Here is a 26,439-nt window from a genome sequence, read left to right on the forward strand (position 1 = left end):
TTCTGTAAATGCAGAAGAATAAAATAAAGGTGACGATAAAGCTGCCATGGCAATGGTATCCAATACTACAGCACTACAATCCTATAATATCAATATTTTATCATTTTTCGCAGCAATTTGGAACATTTTGTATGATACAACGTTAGCGAAACTCTTTTAATGGGTACTACCATGGACTGACGTGAGAGTGCCATAGTTAACACTTGTGAGAATACGTAATTACCGAAATACAGTCCATATCTACCCAACTTTCTACTAATACCTTCCTCCTAGGCCATATTCTACGGTATATGACCCATTTATGACCACCCTTTCAGGCAAGCTTTTCAGACAACCTTTTCAGACAACCGTGTTAACCAATAATTTCAATACTCCACTTAACAGACACATACTTTTTCATACTCTCATGGTCTCATAGACTCATAGTCTCATAGTCTCAGATACTCACACTGTCATAGTCTCACACTACATACTTCACACTTCATACTCTCTACTCTCTCATACTCTCATACATTCTCTACCTCTTCCCATTCCGGAACAATCTCACATGTCCTCCATCTAACACGGTCTCTCTGTCTAATTCTACAAATTTCCGACCATAAGCCCACTTTATAAATACTCCAAACACACGTGATCTTACCTCCCCGGAACCTTTGCTTTGACGTGTTGATTTAAACACGATTTTTCAAGCAACGTCTCTCTCCACACATATGAGTTTCTTCTAATCATACGCTGAGTATTAGTATCCACCATAGGTAAAATCGAAGCAAGATGAGAGTATCCATACTTCAATTCTTCGCAGTTTTTGCATCGTTGGTTTCTGTGGGTATTGCGGCCCTTCTGAATGACCAATTGCAGAACTTGGTTAAGGGACAAGGGACTAAGAAGGTGCTCACGATTACCGACGATAACTTCGCTGAAATCTTGAACGGACCAAGAGATTACCACATCGTGGTGTTGTTGACGTCGGAATCGTCTCAGATTAACTGTGTATTATGTAAAGAATTCAGGCCGGAGTACGAGCTCCTCGCCAACTCATGGGTCCAAGACCATCCAAACGGATTGACCGAGAAAGAACTTGAAGTCGAAGAAGACTTCACCGGAATTCCTCCAAAGAACATCTACTTCTTCTATTCCGAATTCATGCAATCTCGTAACTTTTTCCAAATATTCCAATTGAACAGTATTCCTAAGGTATTCCACTTCCCACCATCCGACAAGGCTGGTCCAAATAACTTCATCAAAGAAGTTAAAGAATACCAGTTCTTCCAGGGTCAACACAGTGAATTACTCAGATCTTGGATTGCAGACCAAACTGGCCTTAAGGTTAACCTTTATGTTCCAACTGATTATTACAGAATTGCAGTGAACTTTATTGGTCTTGTGTCAATCCTTCTTTTGGTAAGAAGATTCAAGAAGCAAGTCATCCAGATTATCACCTCCCGCTTCTTGTGGAGTGGTTTCTCTTTGATCTCTATCTTATTGTTGACCACCGGTTATATGTTCAACCAAATTCGTGCTGTTCCTTACATGAGGGCACACGAAAACGGAAAATTGGAGTACTTCATTCAGGGACAACAGAACCAAATGGGTGTGGAGACTCAAATCGTTTCATTCATCTACGGTATTCTTAGTTTGCTTTTTGTTGTGTTGATTAAGAAGGTTCCTGAGATAAAGAACTCTACGGTGTTGTTTATCGCTGTAGCTATTGTAAGTGTTTTGATCTTCATATTCTACAGTTTGCTTCTTTGCGTATTCAGCCTCAAAGGCATGGGTTACCCATACAGATTCATTAACTTTTTCTAAGAGAAGAAGGAACAGGTGTATTTAGCAGCAGTATAGACGTAAGTTGGAATACAAAATTTTATCATTGTCAAGAGGATGCGTTTCAGTGTAGACTTTGCTATTTATGTACATTGACATATCTTATGTAATGCTGAATTATATGTGTCGTTAAGACTTTCTTCTATAATCATCGTGATTGCTTCTGCTGAGCAATTTCTAACTTTTCATTCATCTTATCCACTCTGCTCTGAACCTTCGAAAGTGTTTTCTTCGTTGAACCAAGTCTCCTTTGCAATTCCTTGACTCTATTGAAGTGGTTAGCGAGTTCTTTATCGTCTACAATTTTTTGGTCATCCATAACCACCTTTTTAAAGCTGAGTAGCCTATCTTCTATGATTTTCAATCGTGTCAAAAGAATAATCTGGCTCTGGTTGAGCTGTTCGAAGTTCTCGTTAAGATTGTCAAGCGAAGAGCTGAGAAGAGTGTGAGCTGCAACTTCTATTGGGTGCAAATCGATGACATCTTCTTCAAATGACTTTTCTATGTCCTGGAGATCCGTTTGATGGCCATGCACGTCTTCATTTCCGGGTCTGGCTGCTTCATTGTGGCTTGTATTAGACTCCCCAGTATTACTTATATCATTGTGTGGAACAGTTCCCGATGACAGACCATTGGAACTCATCTGATTTTCCAAACAAAGAAAAACAGATAAAAAAAACTACAACCACTCTATCTACCGGAGATATTGAAGATGGCTTTTCCGTATACTACAACCAACAACCCCAGACTACGGCTAATACCATAGAGATAGATAAAGAAACAACTACCCCATGAAAGTAACTTTTTGGAGGTCCCTTACAAATCGGCTAGGGTATCCATTTCCTGCATATATTACATCGAACCGAACCGACTTTTTTATGTTTCTTGGAGCCGATTGATGTACCACCTTAGAAGGGGTCAGTAAACATGGTTTGAAATGATGGTACTATGGTTTATTGTTTTCTCATTTAATTAACCCTCTGCTACCAATATATAACTCTTTTTTTTATTCCCGCTTCAAATGACTCCAATCACAGCCATTTCACAGCCATTTCACAGCCATTTCAGAGTCTACCCAAAACTTTTCACAGCAACCCACAGGAAATGGAATTAACTGCAGGAAACATATAATGGGTAAACTTTTTGACACCGTCTGAGTTCTTATTCAAAATGCCCATACGACTCAAAATTCGACCAGATATCGATTGGGAGCAACCATTTCCACCTCGTAAGTTAGTTTACAGGCCCTTCGTCGCCTCTCTTCGCCCCTCTATGCACCGTATAAAGCAATGTTTCATTTCGATATTATCACGTGACCTCAGCGCCGTTGTCACATGCCGCCAGTAAGTCCCACCATACTTAACAGATTTAACAGTGCAGCACTTTTGGCACCCTACAGAATCTGTTACCAGTTGAGAGTGGAATAAGAATGATTAATGTAGTTCTTCTTCGTTGTTGGTATTGGTAAGTTGTAGTATTGTAGAATAGTATTCGATGACGTCGGGAGATGATCGGATTTTATACCGTCAGGTCCGATCGGTGAAAGCTGGTCAGTCGCATCGGTTTAAGATTCACTATACTCCACAACAGGCAATTGGTGATGGCATGGTGGGACCTTCTCAAGGGCTATGGGTTAAGGTGAAAAATGTGGAAAATATCGCTCTTCGAGCTGCATTCTTAGCTGGTCCTTATGTTCTTTATGTGGACTGTAAGCTTGAGGAGTATGATCTGAATAAACCGTGCTTCATCACTGCTGACCAACCGGTGTTTGAGCCTCAATTGTTACCAGGTCAGTCATTCTACGCTCAGTTATCATGTCATACTATTAAGCATAGTTATTGTTGGATAGTAGATGTGATATCGCAGATTGTGTTCAATAATACTATAGATGTGGATTTTGAAATTCTCATTGGAACTTCAAAAGAAGTGCTTCACAATGCTTCTCTACCAGAGAAGAAGGTATTGAATCATGACAAAGTGGGAACTTTTGCACCTTCAACGCTATTGAACGTGCTAAATCAAGATACTTTGGACTTATGGAACCTTCCTGTGCCAGATCTCCTGAAACCCATTCATTTGGTGATTCTAAGTCATGGCTTGCATTCTAATGTCAGTGCAGACATGCTCTATCTCAAAGAGCAGATCGACAGTAATAACAATGAGAACGTGGTGGTTAAAGGCTTCTTTGGCAATGTAGGAAAAACAGAACGTGGAATTAAGTACTTGGGAAGCAGGATTGCAGAATATATCGTCGATTTAGTGACTAATAATGAAACACTCAACAATGGCAAGATCGATAGGATCTCGTTTATTGGTCATTCTCTTGGAGGACTTGTTCAGACCTTTGCTATCGCCTATTTGCATGTTAACTTCCCATCCTTCTTCAAAACTATTCGGCCCGTCAACTTCATCACATTATCGTCGCCATTATTGGGAATAGTGAACGAGAATCCTGTCTATGTCAAGTTGGCTCTACTGGCAGGAATCGTAGGAAAGACGGGAAGAGACTTAGGTTTAAAGTTTCTCGAAAGCGATTCGAAGCCTTTATTGCTTCTCATACCTTCTGGTCCTACACATCAAGTTCTTAAGAGGTTTGTACGGAGAACAGTATATGCTAACGCGATTAATGATGGAATTGTTCCCTTACGAACTTCTTCCTTGCTATTCCTCGACTACAAAGGTCTCATCCAAATCGTTAATGCTACGGATGAAAAACAAGCAGAGCTTGATGCTATTAACGAGAGAACTGGAAATATACCATTAATGTTGGATTTTAGTAGTGAGGGAACTTGGAACAAACCAATGCAAGCTATGCTTTCATATTTTATGCCGCATAAACAGGCAAAAAAGAGTGATGTACAATATCAGAGATTCCAGACTAGCAATAGTGAAGGTAAGTCTGAAGATAGGGAGGGGAATGATAATCAAGGTTCAGAATTTGAAGATTTGCCCGTTGTTTCTGTTCTAGAGACGGCAACTTCCTTGATCTTACCACCTCTTCCATCGTTAAAGTATATCACCAACCCAGAGAGCCGTGACAACGTCATTGTTCACGATAAGATTTATACAGAGAAAGACTTACCCCCTAAAAATCAACCGCTCGCTGTTGATGCCAACGGGGTTGTTATTAACCCAGAGGCCAGGAAATCCCCCGGAGAATCTTATTCAACAAGTATAAAAAACCGCATCTTGCGTACAATAGACTACGATGTTGAACATCTTGAAGAGGAAATTGCTCGTGAGTATCATAAGAATATGTCTTGGAGAAAGGTTGTGGTTAAATTGAAACCAGACGCACATAACAACATAATAGTAAGAAGAAGATTTGCCAACGCATATGGTTGGCCTGTTATAGAGCATTTAGTAAAAAATCATTTTGGACAGAATTTTGACGAGCCAGCTGATCAAGACGCCAAAGACGTGAATATGACAGATGCTGGACTGGAGAGTGCTCCACGTACTGACGAATCGGCATTGAAAGAGGACAAAGCTCCAAGTTCGGATTCACTAGATGATGAAGTTGGCCTTTCTTTGATTGTCTCTCGAGATCTCATAACCCGTGAGAACGAGGAAATTGACCAATCCAAGCGGAATGAAGATGAGGTTTGCGAACATCAATGGATTAATTCTAATGATAATGCAGAATCTCTCTTCGCCGTCGGTCCTACGGGTTTGCTCTCTGAAGTCACAGAAATGGTGGGTAACATCAGGGATCAGTTCTACAATTACGGGCTCAACCAGGAAACTAGGAAATCTACCGAGCGTAAGGAGTCGGGTTCGTTTAGTGTTGTTCAAAACACGGCGATAAAAGAAGAGTCCAAAGATAGCGAATATGAAAGTAATGAAAGCTTTGGACTCGCCAAGAGAGTTATGGGAGGATTTATATAGATTTTGAATAAAAATACAGGCATTTATTCTATTCTAATGTACAGGTAGATAATGTATGGGTGGAGTTTGATGGTAGTGGTTAGGATTGCTCACAATGAGATGAGGTTTAAACTAGTGGGAAGATGTCAACGGAGCAGTGGCTGTGTTTTTGTCGACTTTTCTGTAAATCACTCCATTTTGGTATTAATTGCCATCTTGTAACTCTGGCTTAAAAGTATTAACTTCAGAGGGCTTTCGCTGTTTAATATGGTGGATATCTCATAATAATATGATTCCATTTTATAGTTAAGACAAGTCGACTGTGCTCTTCGTCGATTGTACTTACTTTGCCATTTATTCCTCCATTGCAGTGTTTTCGTCATTAGCATGTTCTTCTGCCTCCCCTGCTTCCTCCTCCTCCTCTTCTTCTTCCTCTTCCTCTACAGGGAATAGCTCGTTGATCTTATCTATTATGCTCTGGCTTCTTTCCTCATCAAATCTCTGGTCACACTCCTCAACCAATGCATACAATGTCACCATGGACCTTGGCAAAGAATTGACAATCTGTAGCTTCTCCACCTTCATCAAGTCAAATCCGTTCAAGAATACCATCAACTCTTGAAATTTTGCGGGCGAGTCAATCACAGCGGTCGACGAATTGGCTACATAAGCTAGTATATCTCTTGTGATGACCTCCAAATTGAGCCCACAAGCAGCAAAGCGCTTTCTATTCTTTCTCTTATCGTTATTGTGTTCTTCTTCATCTTCTTTGGTAAAAGTCCAGTTGTACTTCTTTTTTATATCTTTGAGGTGTTCGGCCACCTCGTAGTTGGAGAGAAAGCTATCTCTCTCATTTAGGATCTTCATGTTTGAATATAAAGGGTGATATGTAATACAAAACCACCAAAGAGTAGAGCTGTTTCAATGAAACAACGTGATGAACGGAGCTGAGATCAGAGACATCGCTAAATTTTTGGCAGCTTTTGGATGTGACATGTGCAGGAGATTGATTGTATGGAGAGTGTGAGTGAGGTACAGTGTGTGTGTGTAGTTAAGTGAGTGAGTTAAGTGAGTGAGTTAAGTGACTGGGTTACAGTGTTCCATAAATTATTCAAACTAGAGGACAAAATTGATTAATATTAACCCCCAATAAGTTCATACTACCCTTCAAGCAAATTAGTATTGAGAACTACATGTTGTAGGTTTGAAGTATTTCTTGTATTAGTATTATCCAATTCGAGTTGCAAGTATGAATTAAAATGAAACCACTGTACAGTGAGAGAGTTAGAGAGAGAAAAAAGAGTGTAAAAAGAGTGTGTGTGAAAATGAGTGAGTGAGTGAGTGAGGCAGTAGTAAATATGGTTGAGTATGTAGAGGTATGTAGGAGTAAGAGTATGGAGAGGAGAATGAAGACGAGAGATGAATGAATGGTGGGCAGTAATTATATGACATTGTGTCTACATGTGTGTTGTGTGTGGGTGGGTACAATAAACTATTTTACATGAATGAGTGAAGTTGTGTGATTTCATATGGTGGTAGTTTGTGGGGTGGGTGTTCCAAATGTATCTGTTAATGCTATATTATCTCCTATGGTGTAAAAAAATTGATGTATGAATAAATACTGAATAGTAGATTCTAAATAAGGAGAGCTGAAACGAGAAGGTAATTGAGATTGTGAATGAGAAGGCAATTGAGATTCTGAATATGAATATCAATGAATATGAGAATATATCAATGAGAATATTGAGAATTAATATGACACCACCTAACAAAGACTATTAACCTGTAACTCTGTAACCAACCACACTATGGTGCATCACGAGACATCAAACGAAAAAACAAAAGTTACAACAAAACATCAACAAATAGAAAATAGTCGCACCAAGCGAACAATACAAAAGGAATGGGGGTTACCAATGAACAGAACTACTAATGATATATAATAATAATACTAATAATAATAATACTAATACGATCAGTATTGTATGTGACCTCGCATATACAGTTTACAGAGAAGCTGCGAAAGATCATAAAAGAAGATAAACGAAGATAAAAGAAGGACAGCATTAATGAAAGAGGGTTTTTCCGAAACGGTTCAATACATTTGGTAACTATAGATAGAGATATCAAAGAATGAGTAGGTGTTGATGGGACAAGGGTTGAAATTGATGTGTTTCATGGTATTTTGAATAAAGACTGAGTTAGGAAGACAGTATATAGAAAAGAAAGTATATATAGAAAAGAAAGAGAGTCTCAAATCGCGTTGCTTCAAATATCATATCATATCATATCATATCATATCACATTTCACATATAACATATCATATCACATATTATTAAAAAAAAATCAGAATACCATCTTACCATCTTCCAACCATTCTACCATACTTAACATGACAAAGTTGGTGTTGGAACCAACTCAAATCTCCCATATCTTCCCTAATGCTTCTGTGTCTAGAACATACAGAGTCCGTATCATAGCACAAGTTGTAGAATACAATCCTCATGAACCAAGCTTGGTTCTTTGCAAACTCCCAAACATCCCCGATCCAGATGTAATTGAAGTATTGGATGACGATGAGGAAGAAGAAGTCTCTTCTAAAAACGGATTGAAAGTGAAAATAGACTCCGTCATCCAACAATTGAATCCCCTGGTCATCGAGCCAGGCTCAACTGTCGATGCAGAGGGAATGTACGACGGTTCCGTGGTAGACATCTTCATGTGCTGTCCCATTCCCTTGTTGACACAAGAGCAGATGGAAGTTTTGGTCAAGATGACAAAGCTTCATGATTTCAAGTGAATATAACATAGCAGGTGACAATAAGACGATAGCATTAATAGCATTCTACATTTACTGATCACCCTTGATACGAGCTTATGAGTAATACGAGGTGAGGAACATCTTAACAAGGAAGCTTCGTTTCCAAGCTGATTCTATATTCGCTGCTATACATTACAAATTATCTATATATATCTTCAACTAATGTTCCCCATATCCATTAATATTGTTGTTGTTGCTATTGTTATTGCTATTGGTATTGGTATTGTTATTGCTATTGTTATTGCTGTTGTTATAACTATCGCTGTCATTGTCTCTGTTCATAATCTTCAGCTGCATCCCAGGATAGGCTGCTGGCGTGGTAAAAAACTGATCCCAGATGCTCTCATTAGGCATTTGGTGCATCAACTCAAAAGCTTTACGGCCCTCCTTTGAATTGACGGTCGTACTGAGTAACATTGGAGAAGATCCAAACTCATGACCTTGGGGAGCACTGGTACCTAAGTTAGAAGGAGTATGGACACCAGAACCTACAGTGGGTCCTAGTTTTGGGGTCTGTCTGGCAGCGACACTGCTTCTTCGAGAATTGGTTGACATTGGTGACATACTGTCTAGCTCCTTGAAAAAAGTATCCAAATCGTATAACAGCGGGTTGGGAGTATTGGCAGCCTTGTCGGGTATGTCTCCAGATACAAGCCATTCGAAGGTGGGGTTTGGTGACTGGAATATAGTTGGTTCATTCTCGCTTTGGCGTGGTTGATTCTGATGCTGAGGCTCTATACCATCTAAACCCTGGGTTTGTTTAAATGGATTCAATGAATCCTCTCGGTTGAGTTGCTTGCTATTTTCTTCACGGGTAATGTTCTCGACCAACTTGGACAAATTCGAATTCACATTTCCATTATTGATCTTTAGTAAGCTTTCCTTAGATACATGCATGCTTGAAACTCCTTGCACGTTTTCATTGTACTTCAATTTAATTATGACCATAGTAAGAGCATGGTATATCTCTACACAATTTGAAGCTGCTTCACAATTGTCACTTAAAGAATTGAGGATATTCAAACAGTCTGATGTCACTCGCTTAACTTCAGCTAAGGAATTTTGTTTACGGATCTCTTCGCTGTTATAAATAGCGTATAAGAACGAAGTTCCCGCCATGAATAAATTGTGTACGGCAGCCCAAGTATAGTTAATACTCTTTGTTGAACACAAGCTGGCGTATATCAGTATCAACTTTCGAGAAGAAGTGCTTACTTGGTTATAGTCTTCATTCGATAACTTGTAGTTCTTGGGGGATAATCCATGGATCATAAGAAGAGTATGATAGTAATTGAGCATGAAAAAGGCCAAATTGAAGTCACAGTTCATCTGTCTTGGGGTCGTAGGGGTGTTTTCTAACCATGTCTTCAATCGAGTCAACATCGTGCTTTTCCAAGCGTCAAGACTGGTGTACCTTCTCGGTATTTCAAAATTAGTATAAAGCACTCTCTGTACTTCGGATTGTATCTCTCTCATATGAATCATTGAAAGGAATACTGATTTGTACGATGGAAGATCGTTGGTTATTTGGCTGTAGTCCTTTATCGGATCTCCCGGTTGTATAAGAGCGTCGTCCAACGATGAAGGGAAAGGGGTGTTGATGGATTCATCTGGTATCCCTACGGGTCGATCCAAGTAAAAACATATCTGTCTGTCAGAGCAGTAGGTACACCAAAAAAGTCTTCTGCGTTTGTCACGGGTGAAAGAGTCGATATTGTTAGCAGTGGTTGTATTTCTCTCATTGTGGAGGTCCAAATCTACACACATCCTCAACGCTGACCCTAAAGTGTGCCAGACACCAGGATTAGCAGGACGCATGGTGGAGTATAGAGAATATAAAAGAATGCCTTGCAATGATTCTAGTTGATCGAGGGAACCATAAACGTCGTCAAAGTATTTACTTGCGGCTAACCTGAAAGAGTCCGATATGGAGATAGGATACTGGAGAAGGTTTACTGAAGACGAAATGGCGAAAACCATATTAAGGAAGTAAAGGCCACGCCTATACTTTTTTGGAGCCACTATGCTATTCGAGATCTTTTTGACCTCGTCATTGGATGCGTTGCTTGCCTTGGAACCTAATATACTTTGAAATTTCTCCTTGTAACGATCAAACCAAGGTATATCGTTACTCTGGTTTTCTACTTGGAAGAAAGACGAATTAATGGTGGAATAATCCGATGCAAGTGATATTTCAGTATGATCAAAGTGACCGTAGATTGGTATGAAATATCTTTTTATGAACTCTTCTCTATGCATAATAGGCATTTGACTATTAGCTTGAGCAAAGAATATCAGAATAAATTGGAGCGCTGTGGTTTTAGGTGGTAGGATTGCTGGTAGAACATCTGAGCTGGCTATCGTGGTAGCTGTGTTGTTTGCATGTTTCCTTGATGCGATAGGATTTTGAAAAGTTGCCATTGACTTCCTTTGCACCTTAACAGCTGTAGACATCAACCTAGAGAAGGTGATTGTCGACACTCCATCAAGCAGTCCCTCAAGCGTGGTGGGACTACTCCCTATTTCTTGCAATGGACTCGAAGTCTTGGTCTTTCCAGCTTGAGAACTTTGGTGACTTGCAATATTTTCATTGTTATCGTTTTCATTGGTGATTGCGTTTTCTTGTTTCTGATCCGGAGCTGTAGAAGCATCGTCTGGATGTTTCTCAGCTTTCACGCTAGTCTCGGTAATACTGTCAATGCCAATTTTATGGTTTTTCAACGTCTGCTCAAGCAAATTTACTCTGTTTTCAAGATGTACGATATATGAACGGGGTACCTCTCTCCCTGTCATAGGGTCCAACCCAATACACTCCACACCATACTTGTCACACTTGGAACACTTCGGAAATCGCTGGTCACATTTGACTTTCTTTTGTCGACATCTCTGGCAAGCTGAAATCGACCTTGATACACCAAGTATCGAGGCGGACTCTCCAGCGGAGGTAATCGCAGATGCTGAGAGTGTTTGTTCAGCATGAGAGTCCTCACCTTGGGCTGAATCCTTGCCAATTCCCGACAATTTTCTCTTTTTCGGCGGCATGTCTGCTTCCGGTTGGTGTTGTTAAAGGCAATAACTATATATTACAACTTTTAATCCTACAGTGGGCAAATCCGTCCTTATATAAAACAACAGCAAATAGGATAGCATTTGAAAATTTTATCCCAATCGGAACTTAAAGCCTTTTGCGCTTCGGTTGGAGATAAGCGCTACCATGTGTCGAATTTGGGGGTACCGAGCAAGGAAAAAGCTGGTGGCTTAGTGAACCCCGCCTTTGTTGGTGGTGTAATCCATGCGAGAATCGGGGTTACCGTTGTATCAGGCAAGGAATGCTATGATGGATTTAAGGGTGGAATTGATTCGTGGACGGGAGCCGTGTCTATAAAAAAAAGTGGCGATATTTATCAATGACCACAGTTGGAGGTGGACGTTGTCGACAGTGGTAGACGGTGGTTTTGGTTTATGTTGCAACAAGCCTAATGTGATGCGCGCATCTTTGGCAATTGGTATAGCTGCAAAATATTGCAGCACTGGCAAATTTTTAAGTTTGGGTGTCATTGTGGTCGGCAAATAGAGTTAATTTTTGACGGGTTGTCTTGTGTCGGGAAGTCGTATTTGGAGTCTTGACGGGCTCCCGGAGAAGTTTGCTAGCCGTTTTCTGTCCCCTCCCGTCTGACTTAGAAGAAGTTTCTGTGTATTTCCGCCAAGTCTCCAGTTTACGAACGAAACCATGGCTCTTACTAGCGAAAAAGAAGCACCAGGGCCCTTGAGCGTTGGCTACACACTGAATAAAGGAATATGGATAATACCTAAGAATGGCAGGAAATCGTGGCACACTGTATTAAAGGCAGAAGCCGTTGTCGCCAGCGAATCTGGTGTTTTGGTGTATAAATATGGGTGGATATGCATAATGCGGACTAAACAATACATTAAAATAATAGTAACTAAGTATACAAATATTAGGCAGATTAGTGGAATCGTAGAACCACTCTGAAGATGAATTTCGATGTCAAAGAAATGATCAAGTGAAGTTACTTTTGATAGAAAACAAACAAAAAAGCATTAAATAAATAGAAAACAATTAAGGAATATTCAAACATTATCTTCTCATTATGTTTAAAATTCGAGATGCTTAATCCTACTACGGTCCAACTTATATGTACCAATCAATCTTGGAATGAGAACCTCATAGTCGGCCGTTGGAGCATCATAATTATTTGGTTCCTTCTCAACGTGAAGGGTGGTAACTAAGGAATCGTCATACAATGGGTACTTAATAAATCTCTCGTCAGCTTCCTTATTAGTAAGTTCATTTTTCAATTCCTTTCCGTCAGAGATAGGTTGTGGAAACTTTCTTAACACTTCCTCTCTCTCGTTACTTGGAATTTCTGACTTATACTTCGACTGCTTTGCAATAATAAGATCCGACCAATTTCTCTTATTCAAGAACTGTTTGTTCTCTCTTGGACTTCCGTCTACGTCATTCTGGAAAATAGGTAAGATATCTTCATCGGTCATACCATTGTCGAAGTGATGGATTTTGCTTCTCTTGTTCAAAAGACCAGCCATGGCATCAGGTGGGGGTGCATTAATTATAGCAGAACTGATTACGTTAAATAATAAACGTGGGTCATGTTCTGGGTTTTCCGTAATATTAAGGTTGATCTCTTCAACATCTTCTCCCTTTATTAAATGGGCATGAGGATGGTGATGGTATTTCGACTTGAATCTACCAATACAACACAAGTGAACATCACCTGACAAAATTGTAATTCTGACACCATGAGCAGCTCCGAACTCAGTAAGATCTCTAATTAACTGGTTCCTTTCTCTTTTGTGGTGCTTTGAACACCAGTGATCATTCAAATCATCCAAAACCTCAATGTCACCATCGAACTCATTGACCAATCCCTTGTTAATAACACCTTTTGCAGCCAATTTTCTAACTGGCTTTAATACAGTAGAGGTCAAGAGCCATTCGAGCCAGACTAAACGTGGATAAAAGATAGGGACACCAAGCATAACTAGTAAGTGCTTGATATCGGGTGCTGCTTTAATCTCTTTTGTTAAACGATTGAAAATATTGGTGTAAGAACTTGGGGCAACAACCTGATGTAATTTTCTTTCCGTTCTACAATCAATTCCTACCAATGCAATCTCCTTTCCAAGACGAGAATACAAGGAATGATTTTTCTGCTTGATGTAAGGACCTGTTTGAGATCCCAAAATCCAACCGGGATCTGACTCGTGTACTTTTTCCTCTGGGTTCAATTGATGCTGGAAGAGCATGTAAAACTTGTAGGCAATGTTACCTACAGTTGAAAGAACTGGAGATGCCATTGTGGAATCGTGATAAGATCCAAAACCATCGATGATATCGTGATCGTCAAAGATGTTGACTGAAGGAATTTGTGACATGGTCAAAGGGAACAATCTCTGCAAAGTTTTACCATTCTTTCCGACCCAGAATCCCTTACCGAACCATTTCATGTAGTGATTCAAATAGTACTCATTCAATTCGTCTAACAATTGCTGGCCACCCTCCATATGTTTCTTCTTGTGAGAACTTGATTCATTCATCCATTCCTGCAATTTCTTGGAATTGAGCTTGACGGAGTCACTGTAGATCTGGTCACCACCTCCTAACATCACATGGTAATGTTGGGTTGAATGCTTTTTCAAGACATCGAACCAGAGAGACGATTTGTACTCAGCAGTAGAAGTTGCAAGAGAGAAACCATTACATGAAAAGGAAACGACATTCATAGACTCATCGACAGCAGGAATGAAGAATTGAAAAGCTTTCTTATAGTGGTTTTCAATGTAGTACTTAACATTCTGTTCGTACAGCACTAATTTCAAGTCAATTGTAAATCTGAAGAAGTAGAAACCATCTTGGTCGTAATACCTGACTCCTGGAAACTCTCCTGACTCAATTTTTCCCGCCGCTTCATCTTCTTTGTTTGCTGGTCCAATCTTATAAGTGATCGAAGGGACAGCTTTAGCATCCTTCACCACTAACATGATGGAACCACGATAGTTGTCAGAACCATTTTCCAAGGTACCGGACAATTTAAGAATGGGACCACATCTAATATCCAATTCACCAAGCGGTTCATCTATAGGCACTTCGTCTGGTACGTTCTCTCCACTAATTTCGTTAATGTGACGGTACTCATCGATAGGGATGGGGTCGAACCAATCTGCTGAAGACGACGATGGAACAGGCATTAATGATATTTCTCGAGGAATTTGTCTTTTTATGCTATTATTAGAAGCTAGCGAAGGCAATTGATAGGTTTTGGACCGTTGGGTGTTATTAGTCGGCTCTTAGCACAAGACACTATTTCTTGTATATGTACTCGCTAGGGGGCTTTTCGGTAAGAAAGAGCCCTTATTTATCGAGTGATAGGTGGTGACAGAGCTTAGCAAGCAAAAAAACACAACAGGAAGAGAAAGAACAGTAACACAAAGTGTTGTCTCTTAAAAGCCCTGTGATGGAAATTAAGGTACGGTTTGTGGGTGCCGATATCCACGAATAGCGGCCGTTTCATAAGTAACATTATTAACATATGTCATGGTGCATAGTGAGAGATGGTGGTGTGAAATTCTTGTGCTGGCTGAAATAGGAAATAGAGATAGCGAACGGCGGAGGAAATTAGTGAGGGATGTGGTGTGAGTGGCGGGAACGTTAGGGAGAAATAGTGAGAAGTAGTGAAATTTAGTGAAGGAAACGACTGTGCTTTGTGACAGAAACAAGCCCCATGCGGTGTTGGTGGTGTCGGCCCAAACAGAAAGATTGAGAGAGTGTGCAGTATGACGTCACGAGCGATGAGTTTCCGTGCGGATGTGCTGTGTACGTAAATGCCTATTTAGTTATTTGGTGGAGGAGTCTGGTGGGATGAGAATGCACATTACGGAAGATGTAGTATGGGTATACTATGCAAATAGTATGTATACATAGTATGTACATAGTATGTATATAGTATTCTATTAGGTAGCCGTGTACCGTGTATTTTAAGGAATATGTATGTCATAGAGTGGTTGAAAGACTCTCGTGAAAAATAGACTCGCGAGACGTCATAACATTCCAGAAATACACTTTTCAATTCAATTCAACTCCCCCAGAATCTACTTGACACAAACCCCTAACCCCACGAAAACCGTAATACGTAAGAAGCACAGGATTATCACGCCCATGTACAATGGAGTTCCCCTTCCTACGAAGAGTCATTTTGGCCATATAAAGAGCGGGGTCTCTATATTTTTCAATCGTTAGAAAATAGCTTTCTGACTACACGAAACAATATGTCATTTGACATAGCCATTCAACCTTCTCTATGCTTATTGTATTCATATCAATAAAATATAGAGGCCGTCATCCTTCTGTCAATAAGCTGCATACAATCTCTCTTATCTTCAAATCCACTCCATTTTCTTTATTGTCCTCTTACTTGTGATTGACTCCTTCGGATTTGTGGATTTCACAGTTACTCGTTCATGATTTCTTAATTAGGAAGAAATTACGGTATCACTTTCGACCTGGCTATTGTTGTCTGAAGTGGCTGGCCTTATTTTGTACAGGGTTCTCCTGTGTAAGTAATGACAATCATTGGCATCTTAATAGACGATAATGAAGATGAATATTGGCAAACACGGGGAGAACATTAGAGACGAGTCGAGCCCCTGTTTGGATAGCGTAATGTTCTTCTTTCTCTCTTTTTGGGCAATTTTTTGCCTAACCTGGAATAGCAGATTGTAATTCACATAGATTGCAAAATGTTCATCTTAGATACTGTGGGGGCGAATACAGATAATTCTTATGATTGTGGCGAGATTAGCCATGACTGATCATCCATATCTATAACATCGGTTAGTCTATGTCCTTAGCTGGCCTTGGACTCTCCGGTTCCAGTACTGAACGGTCTATGGAAAGAGCCTAGCTTCCGAAGCGCAATCCGATCAACCAAGCCCCCATGAAAGCCGACTTTCTAGCTTTCTGAGCTAAGAGTGTCTCCGGATGTCGGATGGGCATCGTTTTTAGACTTGTTGTCTCACTTTTTGGCTATTCCGGTAGACGATTATCAAAGGAAGTTCTTTCGGTCTTGGTAATGTTCCTTATGGTGTATCGTATACTGCATGTTCAAGGACAAAGTGATGTTACCAATTTCACCCTCAGATCCTGAACCACTCTATGACGTAGAAATGCCTTTTTAACCTCGTTGTTGTCTAGACACATGGTTAAGTAAATGCATGTTGGGCTAAACAAATCCGGGCGGTTTTTATTAGGCGCAGCTTTAAATTACTTGGTTATCTGATCAGAGGAACGTCTATGAGATAGAAATTAGACCAAGAATCTACAGGGTATTGTAGTCACTATCACGTCTTCTATAAATCTAATTTCCGCTGATAAGAATAGGCCGATTGTGAATTGTGCTGAACAAGAGCACTATTATGGTATTGTTAGAATAGCAAGAACAATATGAAGAGGATTTTCATCCTCGAAGAGGACGTGTATGCTTTCGACTAAGCCTACATATCTCAAAGAGCAAAAGCCTCATGGCAAAGCCAGAGTCGGTGTCCCATGACTTCCGAGAGTGCCTACAATTAAACCTGAACTGGTTTCAAAGATTCTGTACTTTGTTACTAGTCTATTGCAGAAGTATTGTTATTGTTTTCCAAGCTTTGGAAGAGTCGATTTTGAGTGTACCCATTTCGATGATAGTTCGCTATCCGTTCCTATGCGAGTTTCCCATGGTCCGATTACACCATCACTACTAAGAAGCTCTGGCACCATCATATCTCTCCACCCCATCATCCAATTTCCACATGGATGCTCGCAAAACGCATTCCATGCGCCGCGTGCAACACTCTGCCGCCGTCGAAAAATACGACCGAATAATAAATCTTAGAAGTTATTGTGCCAATGGTAATTAATAACCAATTAATAAGGGACACTCCCAGTGGGCTTGTGCTCCACTCCACTGAGAGGGGACAACACCGGTTTTCGTTCTCTGCAACAAAAGAGAAAAGAACACTTCCACGCGCCAAACAAAAAAAAGGACCCAGATTGAGGGTGTGGTCACGTGATCCCGCAACCCTCAGGCAGTTATTATTTTTTGGGTGGGTAGGTGGTGCGCACCCCCGGATCTCGCAGTCCAGATAAGCAGGTAATTTCCATCACGAGCCTCCTCCTGTGGCTGCATGCACTCCCCATTCCTCCCTCTGGTCTTGGCAGTCATCTAATTCTGTTTGCAGGCAACCCATTAACATGTCCTTCTCTGGCACTACTCATAATACGACGGCCCTTTGTGGATATTTTCTGTCGTTGTTGCTATTCTCTGTACATGGCGTGGGACTATCTGGTGGGTTATAGGATTATATATATCAAGCGCCAAATCCATGCAAATGACATGGGTGAATTTTGAAACGGTGTGACAGATCGCTGGTTTATTTTGCACATTTAGTTAGCCCAGGAAATTACCCCGTATTATTATTGTATAGTATAATACTATATACGCCTTATACGCTATACGGGTGGAATACGTTCTAATTGTCTGCTCTTTTACTGTTTCTTTCTTTAGGAGACTACTACTGACAGATATATTACCTATTACGTTTCTATACATCACATTATATCACATTATAATATTTTGTGATTTTTATTATTAGTGACGATTTATTTACTGGCTATCTTATTATTACCTTATTATTCCCTTATTAGTACTGTCTATATATTACAGTCTGTTCATATCTTCTTACATCATTATTATATTACTTCTTATATAACGCTATATTATCGCATAGATATAAATAGCGACGAATTGGCATCTGAATATTGCATTCTTTCTTTGTCTTTAGTGATACTACCCTTTTCCACTAGCAGCTATCTTCCATAGTCCCGCTAGCTATCTCCCCACATCCTAATCTCCATCATCACCAGGATCTCACCTCCAGTTCGATGTCGACCCTAGTGACGTCTTCTCCCCCACAACCTCGAAGTCATTTCTCCAGACGAGTGTCGTTTAATAACCTTCATCCAGATGACTACTTGAACGACCCGGCGGCAGCACTTACCACCTCCAGTGGTGGGCTTTACGGTAAGACCACCAGCCCCAAAAGCAGCTTCAGCAGTGGTCCCATGGATGCAACATTCGGATACGGCTCAGCCGTGCTCAACGATATCTCAAAGGCATATAGTACCTCCAACTACACCCCCGTGAAGAAGAAGCTCAGGCTCCCTGATCCCCCCTCGAAGTCCATCTTGAAGAACAAAATCTCCCCACAACAGTTGGAGTTCAATGAAAAGAATGGGGTGAACTACAACAACATATTGAAAGACACCACCATCAACTACCACAAAGATATCGATGAAATGGCAGTGGATTTCACCGATGATAATGTCACTTTGGTTAAGGAGGACGGTGAGAACTTTTCTGTTCCCCAACCCAAGAATCGAAGAAAGCTGTATTCTGATATGACCACCGAAGAACTCATGGCATTAGATCCTCAGTTCCAGACCACCAAATCCAAGACCAACAATGTTGATCAATTCAAGTTCGATAACCAGAAAACATACTACCGTCAAAGCAGTGGTAAGAGAGGAAGCGTTTCAGCGGCCGCTGCTGCAGCTGCCAAGCAACAGCTTGAATACCCAACTTCTAATGAGAACAACTACAAATCCATATCTCTCACCGTGAAGCATGACGAGTACGACACTATTCCCTTCAACCGTACCATCCTTTCTGTGATATCCGGTAGAAGACACACCTGGAATTCACTTGACTGGTTGTTCCTCATAAACCAAGACGACGAATCTCCTGAGAGCTCCTTTTTGACGGATGGAGACTATCTCATTGTTTCCTCGCTTATTCCCCTCAAGTTCTTGAAAGAATATGGCAAGAAGAACAAGAAGTGTTCGTTAGATGACTACTTGTACAAGAAATGTGAGAATTTATTGAACTATATTGTCAATAACCAATTGGTATTGAACAGTAACCTCAAGTTGAAGATAACAGTGGAGTTCATCCCTGACAACGAAGAGGTCTCTACAAGTGGAATTGCAAGCGGCATAAAGCCATTTATGAGTAACAAGTATATGCTCCATCACTTGTTCAAGCAGTACCAGCCAAACTTATTAGTTATTGGTAACAAGTCCTCCAATCTCAACTTCAAGTATCCAATCAAGATCAAAAGACAGAATGAACGTGACGAGTATCTTATCAAGTTGAGTTCATACATTGTCAAGTACTCCACCGTTCCAGTTATTTTAGTGGGAAGTAGTACTAAATTTCACAATGGAATGTGTCACCACAGCGCTGGTAGAGGTGGATTAAAGTTTGATGTTGACGGCCATCCATCTATTGGTGCTGTTGCAGATTCCCCTAAGGTTGCACCACCCATGATTACATTCAGTACTGACTCTTCAGACTCCTTGAAGTTGCACAAGTACGAGAGCAATTCTTCTTCCGCATCTTCGTCTATAGAGTCGGTAGAATCTTTTAATGGAGATGGGGAACGTTTGAACACCAAGAGAGCATTCGAAGAAAAGTTTTCTAGTCTCAAAAGTTTATCAAACGATAATGAGAATAAGTTCAAAGACTTGATCACATTGATCTCTGAAAACTCTTTAAATGAGGCCAACGAGTATTTAATTGCAATCAATTCCAAGGATGACTCAATTAAAATCAACAACAAAATCCACTCCATCTACAGATCTCAAACTACCGGTGGACTGATGCTCCACAACAACGGAAGTCACGATGATGTGAGATCCAATCATTCCAATGATCGCATCTACAAGGTAAAGAGTTTGATCAGTTACAGTGAAGACGATGAAGCCAAGAACGATAAGTTGAGGACACAAATGAAGCAGAGAAGAAGAAGCAGTGCAGGAAAGAGTGCTTGTGGCCCTAATGGTGTTCTTGGAGGTTCATCGGACTCATCGTTATCAACTCCAAAGGATGAAAAGAAGAAATCAATTTGGAAGAAATTTGGATTTAAGAAATAGGGAAGATTGACAACCTCACAAGACTTTTGACAGACATATTACAAGAGTAACTTCGAGGTTCTTTCGCCAAGATACTTTACAAATAATGACTTACGAATTGGCCGGCGGCTGGCGTATTTAATCACGATAAAATTAGAGGAGCACCTCGCTAAAAACAAAACATCACTCCAAATCATCCATTCAAATCATATTATACATGGGATTCATCGATGCATTTGGTCTTAGGTATACTATTATCCTACTATAATTATTATGTTATTTATCATATTCACTTCTCCCGTGATTTTTCATCTCGAATCCCTATTTGTTGCCCTTATTTATTCATATGCGTCTATTTAATTCTACGGTTTATTTATTACATTATTAGGATACCTTTTTCAATACAAGTCTTATCTAAGTAGCCATTCTGAACTATCTCCGCAACTCGTCCAGTTATGCAGCCACAAAATCAATCTGAAATCACCTCAATTATGCAATCTCTTCCATATACTAAAGGGGTACTTCTTCTAATGTCGCATAATATGAATTTCTCCACACCATCGCCTTTAATGCGATGGGGTAAGGTAATCCGAGGCAGAGGAGCACACAGAGACGATTTCTGCCCACAAGTAATACAAGTAATTAGTGGAACATAGGGAGGAAATAGCGAACTTTCTATGTTTTTTCAAGGCTATTCTTCCAATACTACTTGCCATCTTGAGCAGTCGTCCTAAAACATGCAACAATTAAGCTCTCGGAAAAGTCTTCCCATTACTGTGAAAAGCTTGTGAGAGGCTTCTACTAGCCTCGAGAAAACCGGAATTAATAATTTTTTTTCAGTGCCCAGGAAACGGTGGAAGCTTTTCTGGCACTACCAGCTTGGCACCTAACAACCTTGGCTTTATTAGATTACTCAGCTAATCGAGATAAGGAATTGACATAGCCTCGTACAATCTCGGAAATGTCAAGAAAAATGGGCTGTGGGTGGTACTATTGCAATAACTCTATCTATCGTTCGTGTTACAATACATTGTACGTTTGTGGAAACAGCGGGTCAAGGGCGAGGGAGAACCGACTTTTACCTACAATTCAGTTCCGAGGTTTGGGCGCAAATTCCATGAGGATGCTGATTTGAGGTTTTGGCCTCTGGAGACTTCATACAACACGGTGGTTCACTATGGGCATGTGGTATGTCGACGTCCATGTTGGCAACTTGAAGTGTCCGCCTTAGTGGATGTTCTTTTGTTCGTTGCAGAAAAAACCGGTGAGCCCCTCTCGTATTCATTGATATGTTACGTTAATTCTCCTTTCGGCTAGCCTGCCACGGGTTGGATCTATTAGACAGCAAATGCTGACACATTCTTCGCTGTAGCGTTTGGTAGCGAGGAAAGAATTTGCTCCAGCGTTGGGAATGTGTGTTCACCGTTGGAATTTTAGTATAGTCCCTTACCATTATCCTTTACAGCTGCCCCAGAGCAGTTAGCAATTGAAATAACCAGGCATTACCCTATGAAAAGCCAATCACGTGTTCACTCACGTGCTCTCGCACAAAGCACATGACCAAAAACGTGATTTTCAGCTGTATCAAAAATCAGGGTAATAAAGTTAAACAAGAAAAGGGCGTGTGGCGTAGTTGGTAGCGCGTTCGCTTAGCATGCGAAAGGTCTCCGGTTCGACTCCGGACTCGTCCATTCTTTTTTTTGTATCATATATATATGATTTTATGTATTTGATGATACCTGGTAATAATATAAAATGACTTATTTAACTTCTTTTGGATCTGTCGGAATAGCTTCGTTTCTTTATTATGCCCTTCAAAGAGAACCTCGACGAAGTTAAAGGAGAATATCGTGGACTTGGTACTGCCCTATTTTGATTTTCTACCTCCTCAACTAATGCCTTTGGTGTAAAGCTATTCTCTATTCTTAAAGTTCGAAGTGGCAATAGTAGTCAATTTTTAACTGTTCGAACTGTTCGAAGTGACTACTATTATTGATATTGACTAGTTTAATCTAAATTTAATAAACAGGGAAAAGAAGTTCTGGAATTTTACTCCATTGCTGTTCTTATAAATTTAATCTTTTGCAATAAATTGTGCTGAAATGACCAAATTTTATTCAATTTACTATTGTCTAAATGTCTAAAATAATAAGCTTTATTATAATAATTTTTATTAATTCATGCTTGTTGTGCTAACTTTCGATCGAAGCACAAACATCTCCTAATTCATATTTTTCAATAGATAGCTTGATGTGCACAATTAGTTTAAATCTGAAGATAAGGTTTTGTTAATACTTAGTAGGGTGAAAAAATACCTATTGTTTCTAGAGTTTATTTGGAATAAAGGAATAAAGGAATAAAGTAAGTTGCGAAAAATCACAGTATATTCAGTATAATTGTTGCAAGAAGAGAGGATGAAAACTTAAAGTACGTAATTCAGTAGTACAATTTTAGTGCCATTTGTAGATACTAATAAATATTTAAAAGTCTGTAAATACAATTTAAAGATATGGTTCGGTCTCCTTATCCAAGAATTCCCAGACCTTGTCGACGTTAGCTTGGATAGTGAGATCTTCTCTGGTGTGTCCAAGTTTTCCGAAGGAAATCATATGTTCACCTTGGTTTGCCTTTGTCAAGTCAGGGGACAAGGCAGCAAACAATTCGGTGTATGCACCGTTTCTTTGGTCATGCAAGATCCAACCCATTAACCACTGCAGAACACTCGACAAATGTCTTTGAAGATCAGTCCGCAAGAAACCTGGACATAATGAAAAACTCAACACATTGGTTGCTGTAGGATGGTATTTTGGCCAAGCTCTGGCTTGCATCACATTGACAGCCTTACTTTGGCCGTATATACCCATGTCACTAAATTTTGTGTTCTTGAAGTTTACATCATTCCAGTTGACACCACCAAGAGGAGCATTGAATTGAGCAGAAGAGGCCACCCATACAACTCTCGATTCGCCAGGTTTATTAGTCTTTGAAGTTTCAATGAAAATTGGATCCAAGAGTCTTTGCAATAAATGTGTTCCGACATTGTTAGTACCGAATTGCAATTCATATCCTTGCTTAGTCTCTGACCCTCTTGGTGGGGTCATTACCCCAGCATTGTGGATAACAATGTCCAATCTCTTCTCCTGAGCAAGAAACTTCTCTACTGCAGGTTTAATGGTAGTCAAATCACTCAAATCAACTTGGATAAAGTGAACGTTGATCTTTGGTCTGTTGTATTCCTTGGCAACTTCAAGTTCCATCTTCTTGATAGCAGCCAATGTCTTTTCTGCACTTCTGGAGAAGATGTAGACTTTAGCATTCGTAGAGCCAGCCAAGGATTTTGCAGTCTGGTAACCTACACCAGTGTTACCACCGGTGACAATTACAACTTTACCATCTAAAGAAGGATATTTCTCTTCAGTGTAAGCGGCCTTTCCTGGGAAAAACCCATTGAAGAATTGTTTATAGGCAGCCCAGTTGAGCCTGGGGACGGCAGGAGGTGGAAGCGACATGGTACTATGTATTTTGTGAAGGTATATGATGTTAGTTACTTCGTCTGAACAATTTTTCACTGAACAGAATCTACATTTCTTATATATGTAACGGAGTTCGGAGATTAGCAGATGTAGTAAAATGCATCTTCGGGTAGGAACTTTTCGGTGATTATATGAATTAGCCGTTTGCAAGATAAGTTCCGCGTCACAAAGAGAGACATTTTGTTACTGCGCTTGTAGCTGCTGTAGCTTTTGTGCAGTAAGAGAGAAGATAGAGAGACCCCGGATTTCATCATATATGGGTGGGAGAACATTTGTGTAAGGTATTATATATTGTGATAGGATATAAGTTGTAGGTTATAGCGAAGGCTGTTATAAAGGTTATAGTAAAGGTTAAAGGTTATAGCAAAGGCTATAGGTTATAGTTAAGGTAATAAGTTAGAGTAAAGGTAATAGGTAAGATTATAGTTTATAGTAAAGGCTATAGGTTATAGTAAAGGTTATAGGTTATAGCAAAAGCAATAGGTTATACTAATATGGATAAAAAGTCTGTTTGGATGAAGTGTGGGTGCTTATAAGTTGCATTGGTGGGGGTAGGGAGTCTGTTAACAGGTGGCACAGGGGACTTTTATATTGCTTATAAGTTGTATGGAGTAATAGTATATCCAAATATCACGTAGAGCCTTTGTATTACTTATAAGCTGGTGCTCAGTCAAAGAAGTAAATAGCTGCAAAGAGACACATACCGGCAGCAACGTGTCAACACTTTCATGTTGATAGACAAGAAATGTTTATTAACATCAGATTATACAATTTACTAAAGAGAAGCTTGCTCTATATGGCAGGATTTTGGAATGCTCTTGTTTTCTAAATTATAAGTATTTAGCAACCTCCTGATCCAAGAATTCCCATGCCTTTCTTCCGTTCTCGTCCTTGCGGAGGTCGTCTCTAGCAAATCCGATTTTTCCAAAGGAAATGAGATGGGTTCCCTGGTCTTTAACTGTTAAACTTGGAGACAAAGCTGCCGTCAACTCAGTGTAAGCTCCCATTCTAGCAGGGAATAGCATAGCTCCTGCCAAAAAGCTTTGAATTGAACCAGAGTGCCTTTGAAGCTCCGTTCTTAACCCACCAGGACACAAAGAAACACTAAGAACATTTTCGGCCTCCGGATGGAACTTGGGCCATTGAATAGCTTGCATTATATTGATAGCTTTGCTTTGGCCGTAGATTTGGAACTTGTCTGCCTTTGTATTTTTATAGTTGATATCTTTCCAATGGACACCTCCTTCAGGGGCAAAAAATTGTCCAGTTGAGGAAACCCAAACAACTCTCGATTCACCCGGTTTATTAGTTTTAGAGGTATGAATGAAAATTGGGTCTAATAATTTCTGCAACAAGTGAGGACCAATGTTATTGGTACCTAATTGCAATTCATATCCTTGCTTAGTCTCTGACCCTCTTGGTGGGGTCATTACTCCAGCATTGTGAATAATAATGTCCAATCTGTTCTCCTGAGAAAGGAACTTCTCCACTGCCGGTTTAATAGATGTCAAATCTCCCAAATCAGCTTGAATAAAGTGTACATTAATCTTTGATTTCTTGTACTCCTTTCTAACTTCTTCCTTCATCCTCTTGATAGCAACCAACGTCTTTTCTTCATTTCTAGAGAAGATGTAGACTTTAGCGTTCGTAGAGCCAGCCAAGGATTTTGCAGTCTGGTAACCTACACCCGTGTTACCACCGGTGACAATTACAACTTTACCCTCCAATGAAGGATACTTATCCTCCTTAAAAGGAGGAGCACCGGGATGGAACATGTGGAGAAACTGCTTCCATTGTGCCCAATGCAAGGATGGTACTTTTGGAGCTGGGACAGACATTACGTTATATCTACGGTTTAAACTGTTCTTTTAATACTTGAATTCTAGAGTGGATGACAAGTAGTAGTTCCATTTTTCCTATGAATAAACCCACTATTTATATTCTTTGGAGTCAGCACCCTACGGTTATGGAACCCATATAGATTGCAACCCAAACGACAACTTTTTGCAGTCTGATTCTATACAGTCACGGTATTTTAGCCGCACTTCGTAGGAACGGATAGAAATGCGGAACATAAGAAAATTTTGTTAAGATCCGTTCCCTTTTCAGTAAAGGTATGAACTGTGAGTATCACTTGATGAAGTATTCGGTGATAGTTGAAATCATCTATATAATAGAGAAATGTGACATTGTTACTGAAAGCTAGAATAGGAGCCGAGAGGCGCAGCCAGAGATATTATGGTGACTGTCCCAACTAAGTACTAAAGGTGTATATTTGGGTGCAAAATCAGAAGGGTGCAGTTCTAATACTTTCAGCTTGTAGGAGCACTTTGCATTCAATAGTTTTCAATCTGGGAATCCTTGCTTTTGTAGACTTTTCAGAGCATTCCCGCTCCTCAATACC

The 26,439-nt window shown here is 40.0% G+C and overlaps 10 protein-coding genes and 1 non-coding gene across 11 annotated transcripts; 5 read left to right on the top strand and 6 right to left on the bottom strand. All coding sequences in view use genetic code 12, as the record gives it.

Moving 5' to 3' along the window:
* The first annotated feature begins 702 nt into the window (after positions 1-702).
* RJT20DRAFT_127014 (dolichyl-diphosphooligosaccharide--protein glycotransferase) lies at positions 703-1,878 on the top strand. The gene has a single exon (XM_064916895.1). The coding sequence runs from the start codon at positions 772-774 to the stop codon at positions 1,804-1,806; it is 1,035 nt and encodes a 344-aa protein (XP_064774998.1). The 5' UTR covers positions 703-771; the 3' UTR covers positions 1,807-1,878.
* RJT20DRAFT_127015 (uncharacterized protein) lies at positions 1,879-2,895 on the bottom strand. Its single transcript, XM_064916896.1, has one exon. It carries the CDS (start codon positions 2,465-2,467, stop codon positions 1,973-1,975), a length of 495 nt encoding a protein of 164 aa, XP_064774999.1. The 5' UTR covers positions 2,468-2,895; the 3' UTR covers positions 1,879-1,972.
* Positions 2,896-3,241: 346 nt separating this feature from the next.
* On the top strand, positions 3,242-5,727 carry RJT20DRAFT_127017 (putative lipase). The gene has a single exon (XM_064916897.1). It carries the CDS (start codon positions 3,319-3,321, stop codon positions 5,710-5,712), a length of 2,394 nt encoding a protein of 797 aa, XP_064775000.1. The 5' UTR covers positions 3,242-3,318; the 3' UTR covers positions 5,713-5,727.
* On the bottom strand, positions 5,728-7,003 carry RJT20DRAFT_127019 (DNA-directed RNA polymerase III subunit). The gene has a single exon (XM_064916898.1). It carries the CDS (start codon positions 6,556-6,558, stop codon positions 6,046-6,048), a length of 513 nt encoding a protein of 170 aa, XP_064775001.1. The 5' UTR covers positions 6,559-7,003; the 3' UTR covers positions 5,728-6,045.
* Positions 7,004-8,084: 1,081 nt separating this feature from the next.
* Positions 8,085-8,492, top strand: TEN1 (Ten1p; the record flags this gene model as incomplete). The annotated part of the gene is made up of 1 exon (XM_064918288.1): positions 8,085-8,492. The coding sequence occupies one exon, from the start codon at positions 8,085-8,087 to the stop codon at positions 8,490-8,492; it is 408 nt and encodes a 135-aa protein (XP_064775002.1).
* A 963-nt stretch (positions 8,493-9,455) lies between these two features.
* Positions 9,456-11,555, bottom strand: PPR1 (Ppr1p; the record flags this gene model as incomplete). The annotated part of the gene is made up of 2 exons (XM_064921501.1): positions 9,456-11,152; positions 11,207-11,555. Coding segments are annotated over 2 exons (2,046 nt in total), but the record flags the coding sequence as incomplete, so codon positions are not given.
* Positions 11,556-12,398: 843 nt separating this feature from the next.
* RJT20DRAFT_127023 (uncharacterized protein) lies at positions 12,399-15,175 on the bottom strand. Its single transcript, XM_064916899.1, has one exon. It carries the CDS (start codon positions 14,742-14,744, stop codon positions 12,630-12,632), a length of 2,115 nt encoding a protein of 704 aa, XP_064775004.1. The 5' UTR covers positions 14,745-15,175; the 3' UTR covers positions 12,399-12,629.
* Positions 15,176-18,308: 3,133 nt separating this feature from the next.
* Positions 18,309-20,740, top strand: RJT20DRAFT_35556 (uncharacterized protein). The gene has a single exon (XM_064919816.1). It carries the CDS (start codon positions 18,475-18,477, stop codon positions 20,521-20,523), a length of 2,049 nt encoding a protein of 682 aa, XP_064775005.1. The 5' UTR covers positions 18,309-18,474; the 3' UTR covers positions 20,524-20,740.
* A 1,380-nt stretch (positions 20,741-22,120) lies between these two features.
* Positions 22,121-22,193, top strand: RJT20DRAFT_t51. The gene has a single exon. It is a non-coding gene; the product is annotated as a tRNA-Ala (tRNA).
* Positions 22,194-22,773: 580 nt separating this feature from the next.
* Positions 22,774-24,114, bottom strand: RJT20DRAFT_127026 (short-chain alcohol dehydrogenase). Its single transcript, XM_064916900.1, has one exon. The coding sequence runs from the start codon at positions 24,009-24,011 to the stop codon at positions 23,004-23,006; it is 1,008 nt and encodes a 335-aa protein (XP_064775006.1). The 5' UTR covers positions 24,012-24,114; the 3' UTR covers positions 22,774-23,003.
* A 706-nt stretch (positions 24,115-24,820) lies between these two features.
* Positions 24,821-25,702, bottom strand: RJT20DRAFT_127027 (uncharacterized protein). The gene has a single exon (XM_064916901.1). It carries the CDS (start codon positions 25,619-25,621, stop codon positions 24,866-24,868), a length of 756 nt encoding a protein of 251 aa, XP_064775007.1. The 5' UTR covers positions 25,622-25,702; the 3' UTR covers positions 24,821-24,865.
* Positions 25,703-26,439: the final 737 nt, after the last annotated feature.

The sequence above is a fragment of the Scheffersomyces xylosifermentans genome, assembly GCF_036884685.1.
Source record: "Scheffersomyces xylosifermentans strain CBS 12540 chromosome Unknown RJT20scaffold_3, whole genome shotgun sequence".
Classification (NCBI taxonomy): Eukaryota; Fungi; Ascomycota; class Pichiomycetes; order Serinales; family Debaryomycetaceae; genus Scheffersomyces; species Scheffersomyces xylosifermentans.